The sequence below is a fragment of the Cololabis saira genome, chromosome 19 (assembly GCF_033807715.1).
Source record: "Cololabis saira isolate AMF1-May2022 chromosome 19, fColSai1.1, whole genome shotgun sequence".
Lineage (NCBI taxonomy): Eukaryota > Metazoa > Chordata > Actinopteri > Beloniformes > Belonidae > Cololabis > Cololabis saira.
Window position 1 is genome coordinate 32,622,461 of NC_084605.1, and position 15,691 is coordinate 32,638,151.

Genomic DNA, 15,691 nt, shown 5'->3' on the forward strand with positions numbered 1-15,691 from the left:
CATGAATCCAGCCTCACTATCGTGGCATACCTGGATACTGAGAGCTGCACTAAAAATATTTTTTTTCATGACAATGCGTCAAGTGGCAAGCAGACAAAGCAGTTTGCTGATGAACGTACTGGATGATTCAGCAGCTGAAGGGAACGCTACAGTACGTCCCACAAGAGTTGAGAGATTGAAGTGAGTTCAAAGAAGGGTAAATACTGGATCTACATGTGTTGTGTTAGTGGTATCACGAGTCCAAATTAATTTTAATGAAGGTCTATGTCCATGTCTGATAGATGGAGACAGGATAATGCGTCATATATAATAATTATATACCCACATTTACACAAAAAGTTGGGATGCTGTGGATAGTGTTGAATTAAAACGGCATGATTTTCAAGAAACTGGGAAAAAAAAGTACAGTGAATGTTGAAATTAAGAAATTCTGTGTCACAATATTTGGGTGAAGACAACAAAAGGCTGGAAAGGTTATGTTATACTAAAAAGAAGAAATCTGGGGAGACGTGCCATGCCCACTTGGGAGAATCAGCATCATCTCAGTAACATGACTGGACGGATAAAAGAACATCCCCAAAAAGGCAGATTCTCATAGAGCAACAGATGGGGAGGGACAAAGATTTCACAAGCAGTTGCTCGACTGTTTAAAAGAAGCATTTCAGAACCTAAAAATGCATCGAATTTGTGGGGTTTACAATTTATTTTTGCGGGGTGGGGTTTCAATCTATCCTATCTGTGAAGGGCAAGAAGCCGAATACTCTGGAAAGGTCGTTAGATCATCACAGGGCTCTATAAAGACATTTAAAACAAACAACCCCCAAAAAATTTTATTTTAAATCATTTTTACCTCCCGTCCCAGTCCTCAAAAATTAGTAAAAGCTTCAAAGTGATTTGTAGAATTCGTAGAGCGATATTGCAGTGGAGTATAGTTTCACTTCCAAAATTGAACTTCCTCTTCCTAAAAGTTTGTGTGAGGGACAGCACTCATCTAACAACTTGTTCCTGAAATTATAAAAAAAAAACAACCAAAAAACGAGAACTTCCACTGCTCATGCACACCCACACATATAGACAAGTAGATATAATAGAAGGCAATAATGAAAGCATTCTGACCTTGATGAAATCAAGCCATGCATTGTACTAATCAGTATCTGTACGAGAATACTTGTACAGATGCTGATGTACTTTGGAGGCATGTCTTATTTTAGTGCATCAAGTCAGTGCCAGCTGTTTAATATTCATGCAATATGCAAATTACAATACATTTCCTTACATCCAAGCAAACATAGTCTGAATATTTTTCACCTTTTAACCTCTGCATCATACAGTGTAGAGGTAATAAGTGATTATGCTCTCATTTTTTTTTGTTTTATGTATCCCTCTCTTCTTCATGTTGTCCCTGGCTTACACATCTGCCAGTAGGAAAGTGCCCTCCTCGTCCCACCCTGACACAAACAGTTACTGAGTGTTTGTTGCTCTTCTCTCCTCCCCTTGCTTCTTTTCCTTTTTTTTCCCCCCTCCCATGTTGTCTTACTGTCTCTCATCCTCTCCTCTTACTCGCTCCTCATTTTCTCAATTCCCCTCTCTCCTTTTGATCACTTTGGTCCTTCCTCCTCTCCCTCTCCCAAACTCCTACACAGCTCTGTCAGTCACTCACAGACTCGCACCAGCATTCCCCGGGCATCACCTCCTCCACCATCGGAGATCCTCACCGAATCTGCGTTTTGCCGGGTGGACGCACTCCCCCCACAGTCACCATTCCCACCCCGGAGAGTTCCACGCTGGCAGCGCAGCCCCTTCCCAGGCTGAGCATCGGGCGGAAGACCCTGGTGGCAGCCGCTGTGGGGGTCATGCTGGTCCTGATCCTGGTGGTCCTCATCCCCGTGCTGGTCAGCTCTGTCGGCTCCAGCAGCACGGACGACGGTGCGAGCCACTACGAGATGCTGGGGACGTGCCGCATGGTGTGTGACCCCTTCCCCAGCACGGGCCCCGCGGACTCAGGGGTCAACACGGGTACCGACGCCACAGACCTCCTGATGGGAAACAAGGAAGATCTGAGCGATCACAGCATTGGCCCATCGCTGCCTACTTACAGTGCCCAAGGCACACAAGGTAAATGGGGACGTCCGGGCAAGCCGGGACCTCCGGGGCCCCCCGGAGAACCAGGTCCACCGGGACCAAGGGGACCGCCGGGAGACAGTGTGGACATTGTTCGGACAGGGATCCTTGGGGCAGTCAGCACAACGACTTACAACACCACCCCTAGGGTGGCATTTTACGCGGGACTACGGAATCCCCAAGAAGGTTACGATATCCTGCGCTTTGATGACGTGGTGACAAATATCGGGGGTAACTTTGAGGGTGCAACAGGCAAGTTTACCTGTAAGATCCCTGGCACCTACTTTTTCATCTACAATGTGCTCATGAGAGGAGGAGATGGCACCAGCATGTGGGCTGACCTCATCAAAAATGGTCTGGTGGGTGACACTTTTGATAGACTTTTGTCTCCTGGTTTTGATTACTTACCGTAATGTTGAATTTAATCTTAGCAAATGTAATAGTTTAGTTTGTGGAAACAAGCAGAAAAGAGGTATCTACTAACAAAACTAGAGATTCTGAATCACACAGTGGATTTGTGACCAGTATACAGGGCACTTTAATAGAGTATCCATGTGTATGGTGATTTTTGCCTTCAAATTTGTCTGATGTTATACTCAGGTGTAATGATAATTCAAAGTGGCATGCTGCCGGATTGTATACCAGCACATATCAGACATCTGATGATCTACATGTTTACATGAGTGGAAGAGGCACGGCACTATCTCTGCTCTGCACACATCAAAATACAGCCTGGGGTTGTGGCTAGTTCAAAGCTGATGCTCTTTGAAATATTACAAACTTCACAGATTCCAGCTGTGCCAACGCACGTTATCAGGCTGCCTGTCAGGCACAAATACTTAAATACATATTCAAGATATTTGTGATATTCATGGGGGATTTTGTAATGTCCTAAAGGCCTGAGGTGAGGACACTGGTGAAACTCCATCTACATATCAGCCCCAAAACATCACAGTAAAACATCAACTAGGCTGTAACAGACTTGATACTAGATCTCTATCAACTGCACGTCGCAACTACACAACCAAACTGAGCCCTATTTAAAATGCTTCCACTGATCTACCTGAACACGTATGACTAGATAATATTGTGTGCTCTTGAATAAAATGAGAGACTTAGAGTACTCTAAAATCATTTACTGTCATATTTGATTGCAACCTAATGCATACGGTATTTTTATATGTTGTTTTTGTGCTTCAGGAGCAAAATACTTTTGACAACAAACAAAAACAAACAAAACTCATTCTAAAAATGATTTTTTTGTGGGGCTGAATTATTTATTTTATTTTTTGCTGTTATTTACTATTATTGTTAGAGTGATTTCTTACAAGTTTATAAATCATGGTCACCTGCGAGCATTTACTAAGAGGGGAGGGAATTGAATTGAATTGAACTAAACTGAATTGAACTAAATTGAATTAAATAATTTAAATTAAATTAAATAATGAATTAATTACTCATTAATTGTCACTTATTATTTCTTTATTTAATCAGGAAACCTGATTGATTTATTAGTAAAGGAAAGTACATATTTGCAAAAAAAAAAAAAAAGATTGAGAATAAAATACCTGTCCAGGTATCCATTATCTAAATCCATTGGATGGATGGATGGATGGATGGATGGATGGATGGATGGATGGATGGATGGATGGATGGATGGATGGATGGATGGATGGATGGATGGATGGATGGATGGATGGATGGATGGATGGATGGATGGATGGATGGATGGATGGAAAATAAAAATGAAATAGAATTGTGAAAAATTGGTCATCCTGCAGAATGAGGTGAGTTTGCCCTTTTTTTTTTTTAAATATCAGCAGGCAGCATCAGCAGGTAACACATATGAACATGGATGGAAACATAACATTTCAATATCTGAAATACAGATGCATTTTGTTTCTCTTTTGATTGTTTTTGCTAAATAAATGAGAAATTCAGCCTCTAAACCATGTCTTTATCATCCCATTCTGTAACCTCATTATCTATGCGGGATTCTGAGTGGGCGGGGCTATGATAATGAGGCTCTGTGCTGATTGGCTGCCTGAATGACGTGATACACCGCTACGAAAAAATGGTGGAAGCTCCGGCTGGTGGAGTTAGTTGTGGGTGTGGTTTCACACATCGCTCCTGTCGTGTCGTAACGACAGGAGCAGAATCTGAACGGCTCGTAGATCCACATCACACTGGATGGATCATCCGGGCGGCTGTACAGACACTGCAGAATCTGGTTGCTTTCCTCCTTCTCTGAGTTGGCAGGCTGAGGGGAGACCACTTTATAAATGTTAAAGCAAGAAAAAATTTGTTTTTCATAATAGGTCCCCTTTAATAGAAAAATAAATGTATTTAATTTACCGTAGTCAAAGAAATGAAAGAACCATTTTCACAATTCAACAGTTCAACAGTTTCAACACACCACATAACCAAACACAAATGGGGTCATTACTGTGTGTTAAGAACTTTGTTTACTGAGGATTCATTATTCAATAGTTTCAACTAATTGTAGTTACATAAAAAACTCAGGGCTGTCACTAAAATAGGAAAAGAGAAACAAGCCTGGTAACTGATTTCTGTTCATTAACACTCAAAGAAAAAAAACTGTCAAACATTTAAAAGGGTTAGTAATATTGAGAGTTTATTTGTATTGAGTTCAATAGTCTTTTATATAATACCGGTAATCTCGAAACAATTTGAAATGAAAGGCCACTTTAGCCAAAGGGGGCACCATAATCTCAGGCCTCTTTTAGCTACTTTTCTCCACATAAAGGACACCTTATGACTGTAAAATTAATATCTGTGGTAGCCAACACGCTGCTACAGTCAAGCAGAGGGTGGAAACAGGGAGATCTCAGGCCATATTTCTCTAATGTCACGGAAGTCCATCATCACGCTGTCATCCGTCCCGTAACCTTTTCTCTCAGACCCCGCAGCCTCTTCACTTACACTTAAAAGTCCACTGGGACTAATTAGAGTATCATGTTTTTATTTTGGTTAAAATAACTTGTTGCTGCCACCTGATTGAAGGACAAATTACGGTTTTATGGTTGGTGTGGGGAAGTTGAAGTGTGAAAGCCAACCTGGCAACCCAGATCATTAGACATTAGCTTGAGCTCAGATGGGGATTTATCTTCTAGCAGATAACCGTATATGAAAAGGAACTTAACACGGACAGGCGATGAGATTTAGGTGTGATGTTTCATCATGAACCCCTTCAGTAATTAGCCCCGTCTTGACAAAATGACATTTATATCCAGGAAAACATGACATTTTGAGTGCTTCACCCGGAGAAAGGTGGATGATATGGGTAATACATAAGGGTGAGGGAGAACATGCGCTGCCATCGTTGCTCAGAGGCAGACTGACTCAAGCCCAACTCCTTCTGTTGAGTCACGGCATAAAAACAATATATTCACCAAGGGGGACACATTTGTACAAAGTCAAACTCTCTAAGTCAGCCCTCCCTTCTTGTTGTTATGATAAATGATTTCAGTGCACACACTTATTGTAAACAAGTGTGCACACGAATCACGACGGTCGTAAATTATAAAATTATGAGTATGATTTTAGTATTTGTGCCCACTTGAATGTTTTGTTTGTATATATATATATATATATATATATATATATATATATATATATATATATATACAGTGCAGACCAAAAGTTTATTTATTTATTTATTTAAAGGTTTAGTTATCAGAGACAATGCACATTAATAATGCATTTAAACAAATGTAAAATATGCCAGAATTAGCCAAAAAGGCTATTTTGCATCTGCTGTCCCTGGACTGGTGTAAAATAGTCAACCTAAAAGAAAAATAAGACATAATCAATAAAACATTTCCAAATAAGAAGGCTACATCAGAATAAAGATTAAAAGGTAAGAGACTAAGCTAAAATACATACACACACAGGTTAACATAAGCTCAATTGCTACAAATGAAAACAGAAACAACATGAAGCAGCAACAGTAACATTAGTTAAAACACTTTGTTTAATTTGCTTTTAAATGCATTTATTTATATATATATATCAGTGCATATTTGTTACTAAGACTGACCATTTAAGAAAAGAACAGCAGCAATTTTTCTCGGCTTTGTGTGTCACATTCTAGGTCAGAGCCAGCGCGATCGCCCAAGACCAGGACCAGAGTTATGACTACGCCAGCAACAGTGTCATACTTCATTTGGATGCAGGTGATGAGGTTTTCATAAAACTGGATGGGGGCAAAGCTCACGGGGGCAACAGCAACAAATACAGCACCTTCTCAGGATTCATCCTCTACGCCGACTGAAGACCGGACAGGACAAGGGCCCAGAGGTGAAAGATCACATCTGGTTGGCATTTACTCTCCGATATTCACTTGGCATCCTACTGATCAACAGTCAGATTGCTTCCATAAGTGTTTAAAATCAGCATTAATACAGTGATACAATCGGTTGACCTGTAATTTTGTAGTCTCTTGCGCCTCCTCGTCTGTTTAATTCATTTTACATTGGATGCCTATGGTGCTATTGTGATGGACATGAGCAACGTTACGGCGCCAGTCACTGCCACGTGTCACACCGGGGTGCGGTAACTATTCTGACAGTGCAGAAGCCTCACCGTCATTCACGAGCTGTCATGTCACATTCAAATCTGGAAATCCCACGATCATGGTGACCAAAATGTTCATACATGTGCTCTTTGGATTTATGTTGCGATTAGGATTTCTCATGCCGTTTGTACAAGATGTTGCGCATCAGTGACAGAGGTTGATTTTTTTTTTTGGTCTCAAGAAAGTTGTCTAATACTGGACATCTGAATGAGATTATGCTGTTTGAATGGCAGAGTGTAATGAAAATGCTTCTGATGTGATTATTTGGAAAAGCATGTCATTTCACGTACATATTTGGAACATTTTATGTTTATAAATTGTAAATCTTATACTGAATCTTTGTGTCTAGACAGTCAAAGTAGCGTGAGCTTGTGTGTCCATTAAGATAATGTAGCTTATGATAATGTGGCTGTATGATTTTATCACATGATGTGCCCATTTGTACAAAATTATCCATATGGTTGATGCATGATATACCTGTTCAAATGTTTTGTGTTTACACACATGATAAATGGTGATTTAAAAGACAGTTTGAAAAACTAGCATTGGGCTCATAGACCATATTGTTGCTGCTTTTATTCATTTTTTTAAATAAAAAAAAAATAGACGTGTGTTTTCTTTTTTCATTTTCTCCTCACATTATGTGTGATCAGTGTCCCCACAGCTGTCTGATCTCTCATATTACTTTGAAACCAGCCTTTAGTTCTCCAAATGTTACACACAAGAGAACCCCAGCAGTGCAGCGGGAGGCAATTGATCCCGAGTGTATCACAGCGCCGTTAAATGCCAAATGAGGCAGGAGATGATCATGATGCACAATCAAAGAGGAGAGATGTGTGTGTGATTTTTGCTGTAATGGGTGTGGAGACGGGGGGAGATATAGCAGGGGACGGGTGTTACAGCATATTATGGCAAAGCTTAGATCCACGCGGCAAAAGTAATCCGGGGCAAATCAGACTGTGCTGTGACTGCAACACGAGTGTCAGAGACAACGAAACAGCTTCCAGGCACAAACTGTTAAAAGTGTCCGCTCTCTCTCTCTAGAGCTTCTTGGAAATTATGATATTCTTTGGACACGAATTCCCCCTTTGATAGGGGCCACCAAAGTGTCTCTTATATAGTTTCAAGCACAAAGTCAAAAGTTCAAAAAAGTTATGAAGGATGTTGAGACATGTAAATCTGTAAACATGCAAGAGCAGGTGAATACCATCTCACTATTATGTGTATTCACCGTCCTGTATGTCATATTGATGTATCACTTAAAGCTTAAAATATGCACTGCGTTGTGGTGTGAGCTGTAAATTAGGATGCGACTGATGAAGCTGACAGAATGACAGTGAGTCACATTAAGGAGTCCTGTTGTCTATTTATCTGTTTTATGCAGGAAAGGACAAAATCCCTCTGGTCTAAACTTAAACTTCTTTTAAGACAGTAAAATTCCTCCAGACACAATTAAGAGTTAGGTTCTGCACATAAGCAGAGGTCAGCCGAGCCATTGTGCCGTTGAGTACTAGCATAGGCTGTTTCCTCCTTGCAGGGTCCATGAGCACATCATCACATTAGAGACTTCACGTCACAATGTCAAAGACAAACGCCCCCGGTCTGCAAGAAACAGCTTTCACTGCTGAGACCATCAGAAAATGAATGTGGCCTGGGAGTCTGCAATATCTGTACTTGGCTTGATGTCTTTGGGGGAGAAAGAAACACAGTCGTGCCAAAATATTAAACCAGAAGTTATATTTTGGGTTCCAAAAAAAAAAAACTTCTGCCCTGTTACTTCCCAGAGCAAAAACTACTTTAATGATGCACTCGTGTTTGCAGATAGCTCTAATTAGTGCCTGATATTACACAGTTGATAACAAATGCCTCATTTACCCTTCCATCCATCTTTTTACGAGCCATTTCTTGAGGTGGAAGTCATACTGGCAATAGTTGTAAACCTCATCTTAAGATGTAAAACCAGTTATCTAAAGAAACCTCAGCCTGAATCGCGGGGAAGTTCTCATGCCAGGCATCATCTTGTCCTCCTCCTTGAGAAGCAGGTGATCCACACTCTAGGCTATTACGCTTGTGTAAGCATCACAAACGCCTCCTCTGGGGGTGTTTGGTTTAGATGATGACTTCAGCTGAGCAGCCCACCTGACAGGACACTGTGGGCAAGTGGTTTCTCTTGGAGATAAAAACAGGATGTGTACTGTACACACAGTACAGCTTTGAGATTTTAAGTAAAGCTTTCCCCTGAGAGGTGCTGAAAGCTAGCTCCTTGTTTACTCAAGCATCCTCCCTTAAAATTGAGCGACTTTCCCTCTTGTAAAAACAGAACAAACTGAAAAATGAAGTCTGAGCAGAAGATTTTATTTAGGTATGCAAACGTAAATGAAGGAAATTTTGATTCATTTACTCCCACCCACTCCCTGTCAGGAAATTGAGATGGCTTCAGCCTGACATTTGCAGGGGCAAGTTGTTGAGGCGTTAAGCTTATCAGGCCACTGCAGAGCGTGCGTGTGCATGTATGTGGCGACGTGTGCGCGAGCGCCCGGGTCAGTGTGCTTGTGTGTTCCCTCGTGTCTCTGTGAGGCAGGAGACTGCCTTCTCCTACATGTCTGAAGTGACGTTAATGAGCCCTTTCTGTTGTTATCTTGAGCATCCCCACTTAACTCACCAGGGGAGATCCAAATCAGAGATAGCTGCCTTAACTGTCAAGCTAAATTGCCCTTCATGCTCATGCACTCTTCCTCTAATAAAATGTGCAACCACTTGCCCACAATTACATGCACAAATGACTTTAATGATGTATTCACTCACAAAACTCTAACGGTATGTTTTTACTACTTTGAGGGAAAAGTTCTGCTTCGCTGCACAGATGTTGTATTAATTATTCATTTTGACAAAGCACAAACATCAAACCGACAATGGAGTTCTCAAAATAAACCAACACTACGAGTAAACAGTCACGCAAGATAGAGCAAGAGTCTGTGGATGTATTAATAAATCTGGATAAACACAGTCGCTCACAAAACAAGACTATCAACGATCCCGACAATGCAGCTCCTCGGTTATTTCACAAGTAAAAAGTTTGATCTGCTTGTGTCACTGTGAAAGGCATTTAAAAAATCATTGTGATTTAACTTACAGGATTAATAAAAACCTGTTCAAATAATTTCACAGCAACCTGTTCAACTGTTGTAAAAAAAATGTATTCAACTTATAACCAAAGACGTCAACCTCCTGGTGAACCGCTGAAAGAAATGTCAGCGGACTCTCTGTGTCAGTAGTATTTATCCTTTGAAAAGCATGAAAGCCTGGATAGAATTGCATGGTGATATATAAAATAGATGTCAAAATGTCTTAGACTGATTCAAAGCCTTTCAACAACAACTTTGTCACGCAGGGGGAGAGGCTGCCTGCTCGGCTAAAACTTCTGCCTTCTCAACACTGTCTGGCTGTCGATAACAACTGACATTGAACAGAGTCTTGGCAGCTGTCCTGCCGTCTACTGACATATCACCACAAGCATGTCTGCATCACTTCAAATACCACGTATAAACTGTACACCCATCAACCACAAGAACAGCTGGCAAAATATATAAAATATGGATTTTTTCTTGGAGGATGCTCTTTCAGTACTTAAAAATACAGTTGTGAACAAAACCATTTCACTTTTCAGCATTCTTGCCTTGTAAAACATAGTTTTTGTCTTTTTTTTTAAGCTTAAGAAGAGGAAGAAATCCCCTGACTGCTTGGTGGGATAGATAAAAGATTTAAAGCTACTTGATGTGGCTTTAAATCGACCACATGGTGAAAATTTAGATCTGCTAGGTCGGGGGTCATCAACCCGCGGCTCTAGAGCCGCATGTGGCTCTTTAGCGTCGCCCTAGTGGCTCCCTGGAGCTTTTTCAAAAATGTTTGACTTTTTTTTCTTTTTTTTTCTCTTTTTTTTCCTTTTTTTTCTTCTTTTTTCTTCATTTTTTCCTTTTTTTCTCTTTTTTTTCTTCCCTTTTCGTTTCCTTTTTAATCTCAACATTTTGACTTTTTTCTCAAAATTTTGACTTTTTTTCTCGACATTTCGACTTTTTTCTCAAGATTGTATTTCAACATTAATCTTGACATTTCGACTTTTTTCTCAAACATTTGACTTTTTTCTCGACATTTTGACTTTTTTCTTGACATTTCGACTTTTTTCTCGACATTTTGACTTTTTTCTCAAAATGCATAATGAAAAAAAATCTTCCCCCAGTTATAACTAATATAGCTACATGCAGCATGTGTTGCCTTCATTCTAAGGCTTATACAAGACTTTTCATTTTTTGCGGCTCCAGACATATTTGTTTTTTGTGTTTTTGGTCCAATATGGCTCTTTCAACATTTTGGGTTGCCGACCCCTGTGCTAGGTTGACTGACAATACGGTGCCAATGACACTTTACCTCACTAGAGGTGCACTTCATTGTATCTTATGCCAGGGACTGACGTATTTATTTTTTCTCGTTACGTGCTGATATGAGTGATGTTGACTTGGTGCTGATGTTGGAGGAAGGACATTATGTTGTTCAGCTGTCCTTCGAGTTCAAGTCATCTCTTCTCATCCATCATTACAATCACAGTGTGTGAAAACAGTGAACAGAAACACAGCAACTATTTCTGCTCCTTCCGTGTTGATCGTGTTTATTTTGGTTTGTTTTTCTTCCCCTGTTTGTCCGGATGGAGGGTTTTCGGATGCACCCTAGGTGAAATCGGGCCAGCAAAATTTCCCAGAATGCTTTTCGTAGTCATTTGCGGACTGAATCAAAAAAAAAAAACATGGCGGACATTTCTTATTTTTTAGTGAATAAAATCGATATTTTGAGTTAGTTTCTGCATAAAAATGCGTTTTCATTACATTTCTAGCGAGAAATATATATTTTACTTTCATAATATTCACTCAGTGAATGTACATAATCACTCGTTTTCCCGTTGTTGCGAAGTCTTTTTCAAACCTCGCCAGAATAAAGGCTGATTTATGGTTCCGCGTTACACCAACGCAGAACCTTACGGTGTAGGTTACGCGGCGACGCGCGCCGTACGCCGTACCCTACGCCGTACCTTACGCCGTACCCTACGCCGTACCCTACGCCGTACCCTACGCCGTACCCTACGCCGTACCCTACGCCGTAGGTTCTGCATCGATTTAACGCGGACCCATAAATCAGCTCCGGAGCCGGCAGGCAGAAATCCCGAAATTTTCGGAGCAAATTTCTTAACAGGCGTAGCTACAACTGTTAGATTTCATCTATTAAACCAACATTTATCTTCCTAAATGATTTATTTCAGCCAGCGGTAATTCTCTACAGAGGTGCAGCCTTTCACCTCAACCTTTGCTTTTGTACACATCACTACAATAACCTATTGATACCACATTTGAAATAATGTCCATTTTTGTTTTCCTTTCATCTTCTTATGTACAGTGGGGAGAACAAGTATTTGATACACTGCCGATTTTGCAGGTTTTCCCACTTGCAAAGCATGTAGAAGTCTGTAATTTTTATCATAGGTACTCTTCAACTGTGAGTGACAGAATCTAAAAAAAAATCCAGAAAATCACATTGTATGGTTTTTAAGTAATTAATTTGCATTTTATTGCATGACATAATCGGCAGTGTATCAAATACTTGTTCTCCCCACTGTAGCAACAAACTGACCCCAAAACAAAATAAACAAAAAAGAAAAAAGAAATGTTCAAATATAGAATGAAAAAATATACGTATAATAACAAAAGAGAGGAATTTGATGAGAAAAATCCTCCACACTGTCAGGAAATTATATGTAAATGTCATTCCCTTTCATTGATTCTTCACAATGTGGTCACAAGAATTCAGATAATTTGTATAATTTTGAATTTCAAGACACATTGCTTGGAGTTTTCTCTCCCGACTTTCTGATCTCCTTGTTTGTATTTCTTATACAACCTTCCCATTTTGTTTATACTTGCTCTAAATTTTAGACACAGCTGACTGGGAATCCTGTGTGCCTTTTGTCACATTCTGTGCAGAATTACCTTCTTGAAGGAGTTTTAAAGTCATTTCCATTCTTTCATTTGACAGCTGTCTTGTTGAAACATATTTCCTGTCACTCAGCCAGGTACCACAACATCCCTGGCTGAATTTTGCAAACAGGTACAGTGGCGGCGACAGATTTTTTTTATACATTTTTTTTTTTTAAATAGAGGTATTAAAAGAGGTTGAAGGGGGAGTTTTTGTATCATATATATATATATATATATATATATATATATATATATATATATATATATATATATATATATATATACACACACAGAAGGCTATTTTGCATCTGCTGTCCCTGGACTGGTGTAAGATAGTCAACCTAAAAGAAATTTTTTTAAGACATAATCAATAAAACATTTCCAAATAAGAAGGTTACATCAGAATAAAGATTAAAAGGTAAGAGACTAAGCTAAAATACATACACACACAGGTTAACATAAGCTCAACAACAGACAATTGCTACAAACGAAAACAGAAACAACATGAAGCAGCAAAAGTAACATCAACATTAATAACACAAGACACAGTAACACACTAACAGGCCAAAAACAAACAAGACAAAAGCACTAAACACAGAATAGCCATGCACAAAAAGCAACAGTGTAACTAGACAAACTAATAGGCAACATGACAGGCAGGGCAGCAAGCCAGGAAAATTAAGCACTCAAATTTAATGCTGACAGCCTTGGCCACTAATTAACCACTTTTTTAGATAAAATTTAAAAGAAGCATCATTTGATTGGTTTCTAATATCAGTTGGTATGAAGTTCCACTCACGAGCAGCCCTGATTGAAAATGCAGACTGGTTAAAAGCACTTTTCCTAAACTGGACCACACAATCTCCTCTAGCTGCACTAGACCTTTACCTTTATAAACTGGTTCAGTACAGGAGTGTTTGGACACAACTTCTCATTCAAACAAATGGGGGAAGTGAGTTCAAACTTTTGGTCTGTACTGTATATACAGTATACATATATGGGCAATAGTGTGCAGATGCTGTGTAAAATGTATAAAATGAAGAATGACATTTAAAAAAAATGAAATAAAATGCATTGATTTGTAAATCTCACAAAGCCATGTCCCATTCTTGTCAGATGCAGGATTCCAGCTGCTCAACTGTCCTGGGGCCTCATTTATAAAGCTTGCTTGCGCACAAAACAGGGCTTGAAAGATGCGCAAGCCACCTTCCACGCAAAGGTTGGGATTTAAAAAGAAAAAACTATGGTAACCGAAAAATCTGCGTATCTCTACGCCAACCCTGACCCTCCCGTAGGAACATACTTAAGATCTGGGGAACTGGCGACGCAGGCGGTGAGGCGGTGAAATGAAGCCAGATTCATGTCATACTCTTAATAATGTCATCACATATCAGACTTATAATATAATAGCGCTGATCGTGTCCCTCTGTGTTTGAAGCACAGCGTCAGTCAGGACTCTGGTGCTGCTGCTGCAGCCGCGGTGCAGGACACGCCGGCAACCTCCTCACACCCACCGCGACAACTGTAGAGTGACTGAGGACAGAACCAATGAGGGGCTCCATAGAGCGTTTAGGGGTTCTACGGAGCCCCTAAAGGGACACAGATTTTTTTTATATACTGTATATAATGAGTTTTACGCGCGCGTGAAACCTTTACGCGTAAGCCTAAATTATGGTTCCGCGTTAAAACGACGCAGAGCCTACACCAAATAATGTAGTTTTCCTGTCCTCCACCTCATCCACAACATCTCGATCTCAGTCTCCGTGAAATTCAGTGGCACGGTTGCTCGATACGTCTCATTCATCCTGACGCCCAAACAGGCATGTTTGCAAATACTACTTTGCATTGCCCATTTATGGTATGAAGTGGGCGTGTAGAGGGCGAGATATGAGGCGAATTCAGCTGCGCAACCTTCCAGCTGGACTGTGATTTATAAAGTGTGCGTGCACAGGGTTTTATAAATCCGGATTTCTTTTTGCGCCCGCCATTTTTGGCTTTTGGGTTTACGTGCACTTTTAGTATGAATCCTACGCACTCTTTTATAAATGAGGCCCCTGGTCCTTTGCTACCAGATCTTTAGGTTCATGATGTGCCAAATTGTTTCTATTGGTGGAGGTCTGGACTGCAGAGAGACCAGTTCAGCACCCGGACTCCTCTCCTACGAAGCCATGTTTTTGTTATGGGTGCAGTTTGTGGTTTTCTTGCTGAAATATGCAGGGCCTTTCCTGACAGAGACTTGTCTGGATGGGAGCATATGATGCTCTCAAAGCTCTTTACACTTTCCAGGAATGATGGTGCCTTTCCAGATGTGTAAGCTGCCCACATCATGGGCACTCATGCAGCCCCATACCATCAGAGATGAATGCTTTGGAACTAAGCGCTGATAACAAACTGGATTCTTTCTCTCCTCTGTAGACTGCAGGACACAGTGTCCATTGTTTCAAAAATTAAATTTTCTGACCACAGAACAGTTTTCCATTTAGCCTCAGACCATTGTTTATGAGCTATATGGTCCAAAGAAGACAGCGGCATTTCTGAATCATGCTTACATATTTTTTTTTTCTTTGCATGATAGAGCTGTAAGCTGCATTTGTAGATTGTGATGTTCACAGACAGTGATCTCTGGAAGTCCGTCAAGCGTTCTCCAGTAAAGAATCATACTTGTTTTTAATGCAGCTCCAACTAAGGGGCTGAGGATCGAAAGCATCCAGTTTTGTCAGCCTTGTCCCATGCGCACAGAGATTCCTCCCAATTTTTGGTTCTTCATCCTTCCTTTCCTATCTCCCTTTTTCTTTTTCCTTTTTCTCAGCTCAAAGCTTCCCTCTTAAAGGGGAGTTTTTCCTTGCTGCTATTTCTGCTATCCTCACACTAGAGGAGTTTACATTGTTTATTTAATAATTGTTCAGGGGTTGGGCCCCATGATAGATGGGTGGGTTGAGCAGGTGCACCGTGT

General features: G+C 40.4%; 1 protein-coding gene across 1 annotated transcript; it reads left to right on the top strand.

Moving 5' to 3' along the window:
• Nucleotides 1-1,607: 1,607 nt before the first annotated feature.
• LOC133418989 (C1q-related factor-like) lies at nt 1,608-7,285 on the top strand. Its single transcript, XM_061707964.1, has 2 exons — nt 1,608-2,480; nt 6,236-7,285. Exons 1-2 carry the CDS (start codon nt 1,854-1,856, stop codon nt 6,413-6,415), a joined length of 807 nt encoding a protein of 268 aa, XP_061563948.1. The 5' UTR covers nt 1,608-1,853; the 3' UTR covers nt 6,416-7,285.
• The last annotated feature ends 8,406 nt before the right edge of the window (nt 7,286-15,691 follow it).

Bases quoted from the DNA above. Each gene is read 5' to 3' on its own strand.
- LOC133418989 (XM_061707964.1), top strand. From the start codon at position 1,854: ATGCTGGTCCTGATCCTGGTGGTCCTCATCCCCGTGCTGGTCAGCTCT. The intron at 2,481-6,235 runs GTGGGTGACACT...GTCACATTCTAG, and splicing joins ACCTCATCAAAAATGGTCTG to GTCAGAGCCAGCGCGATCGC.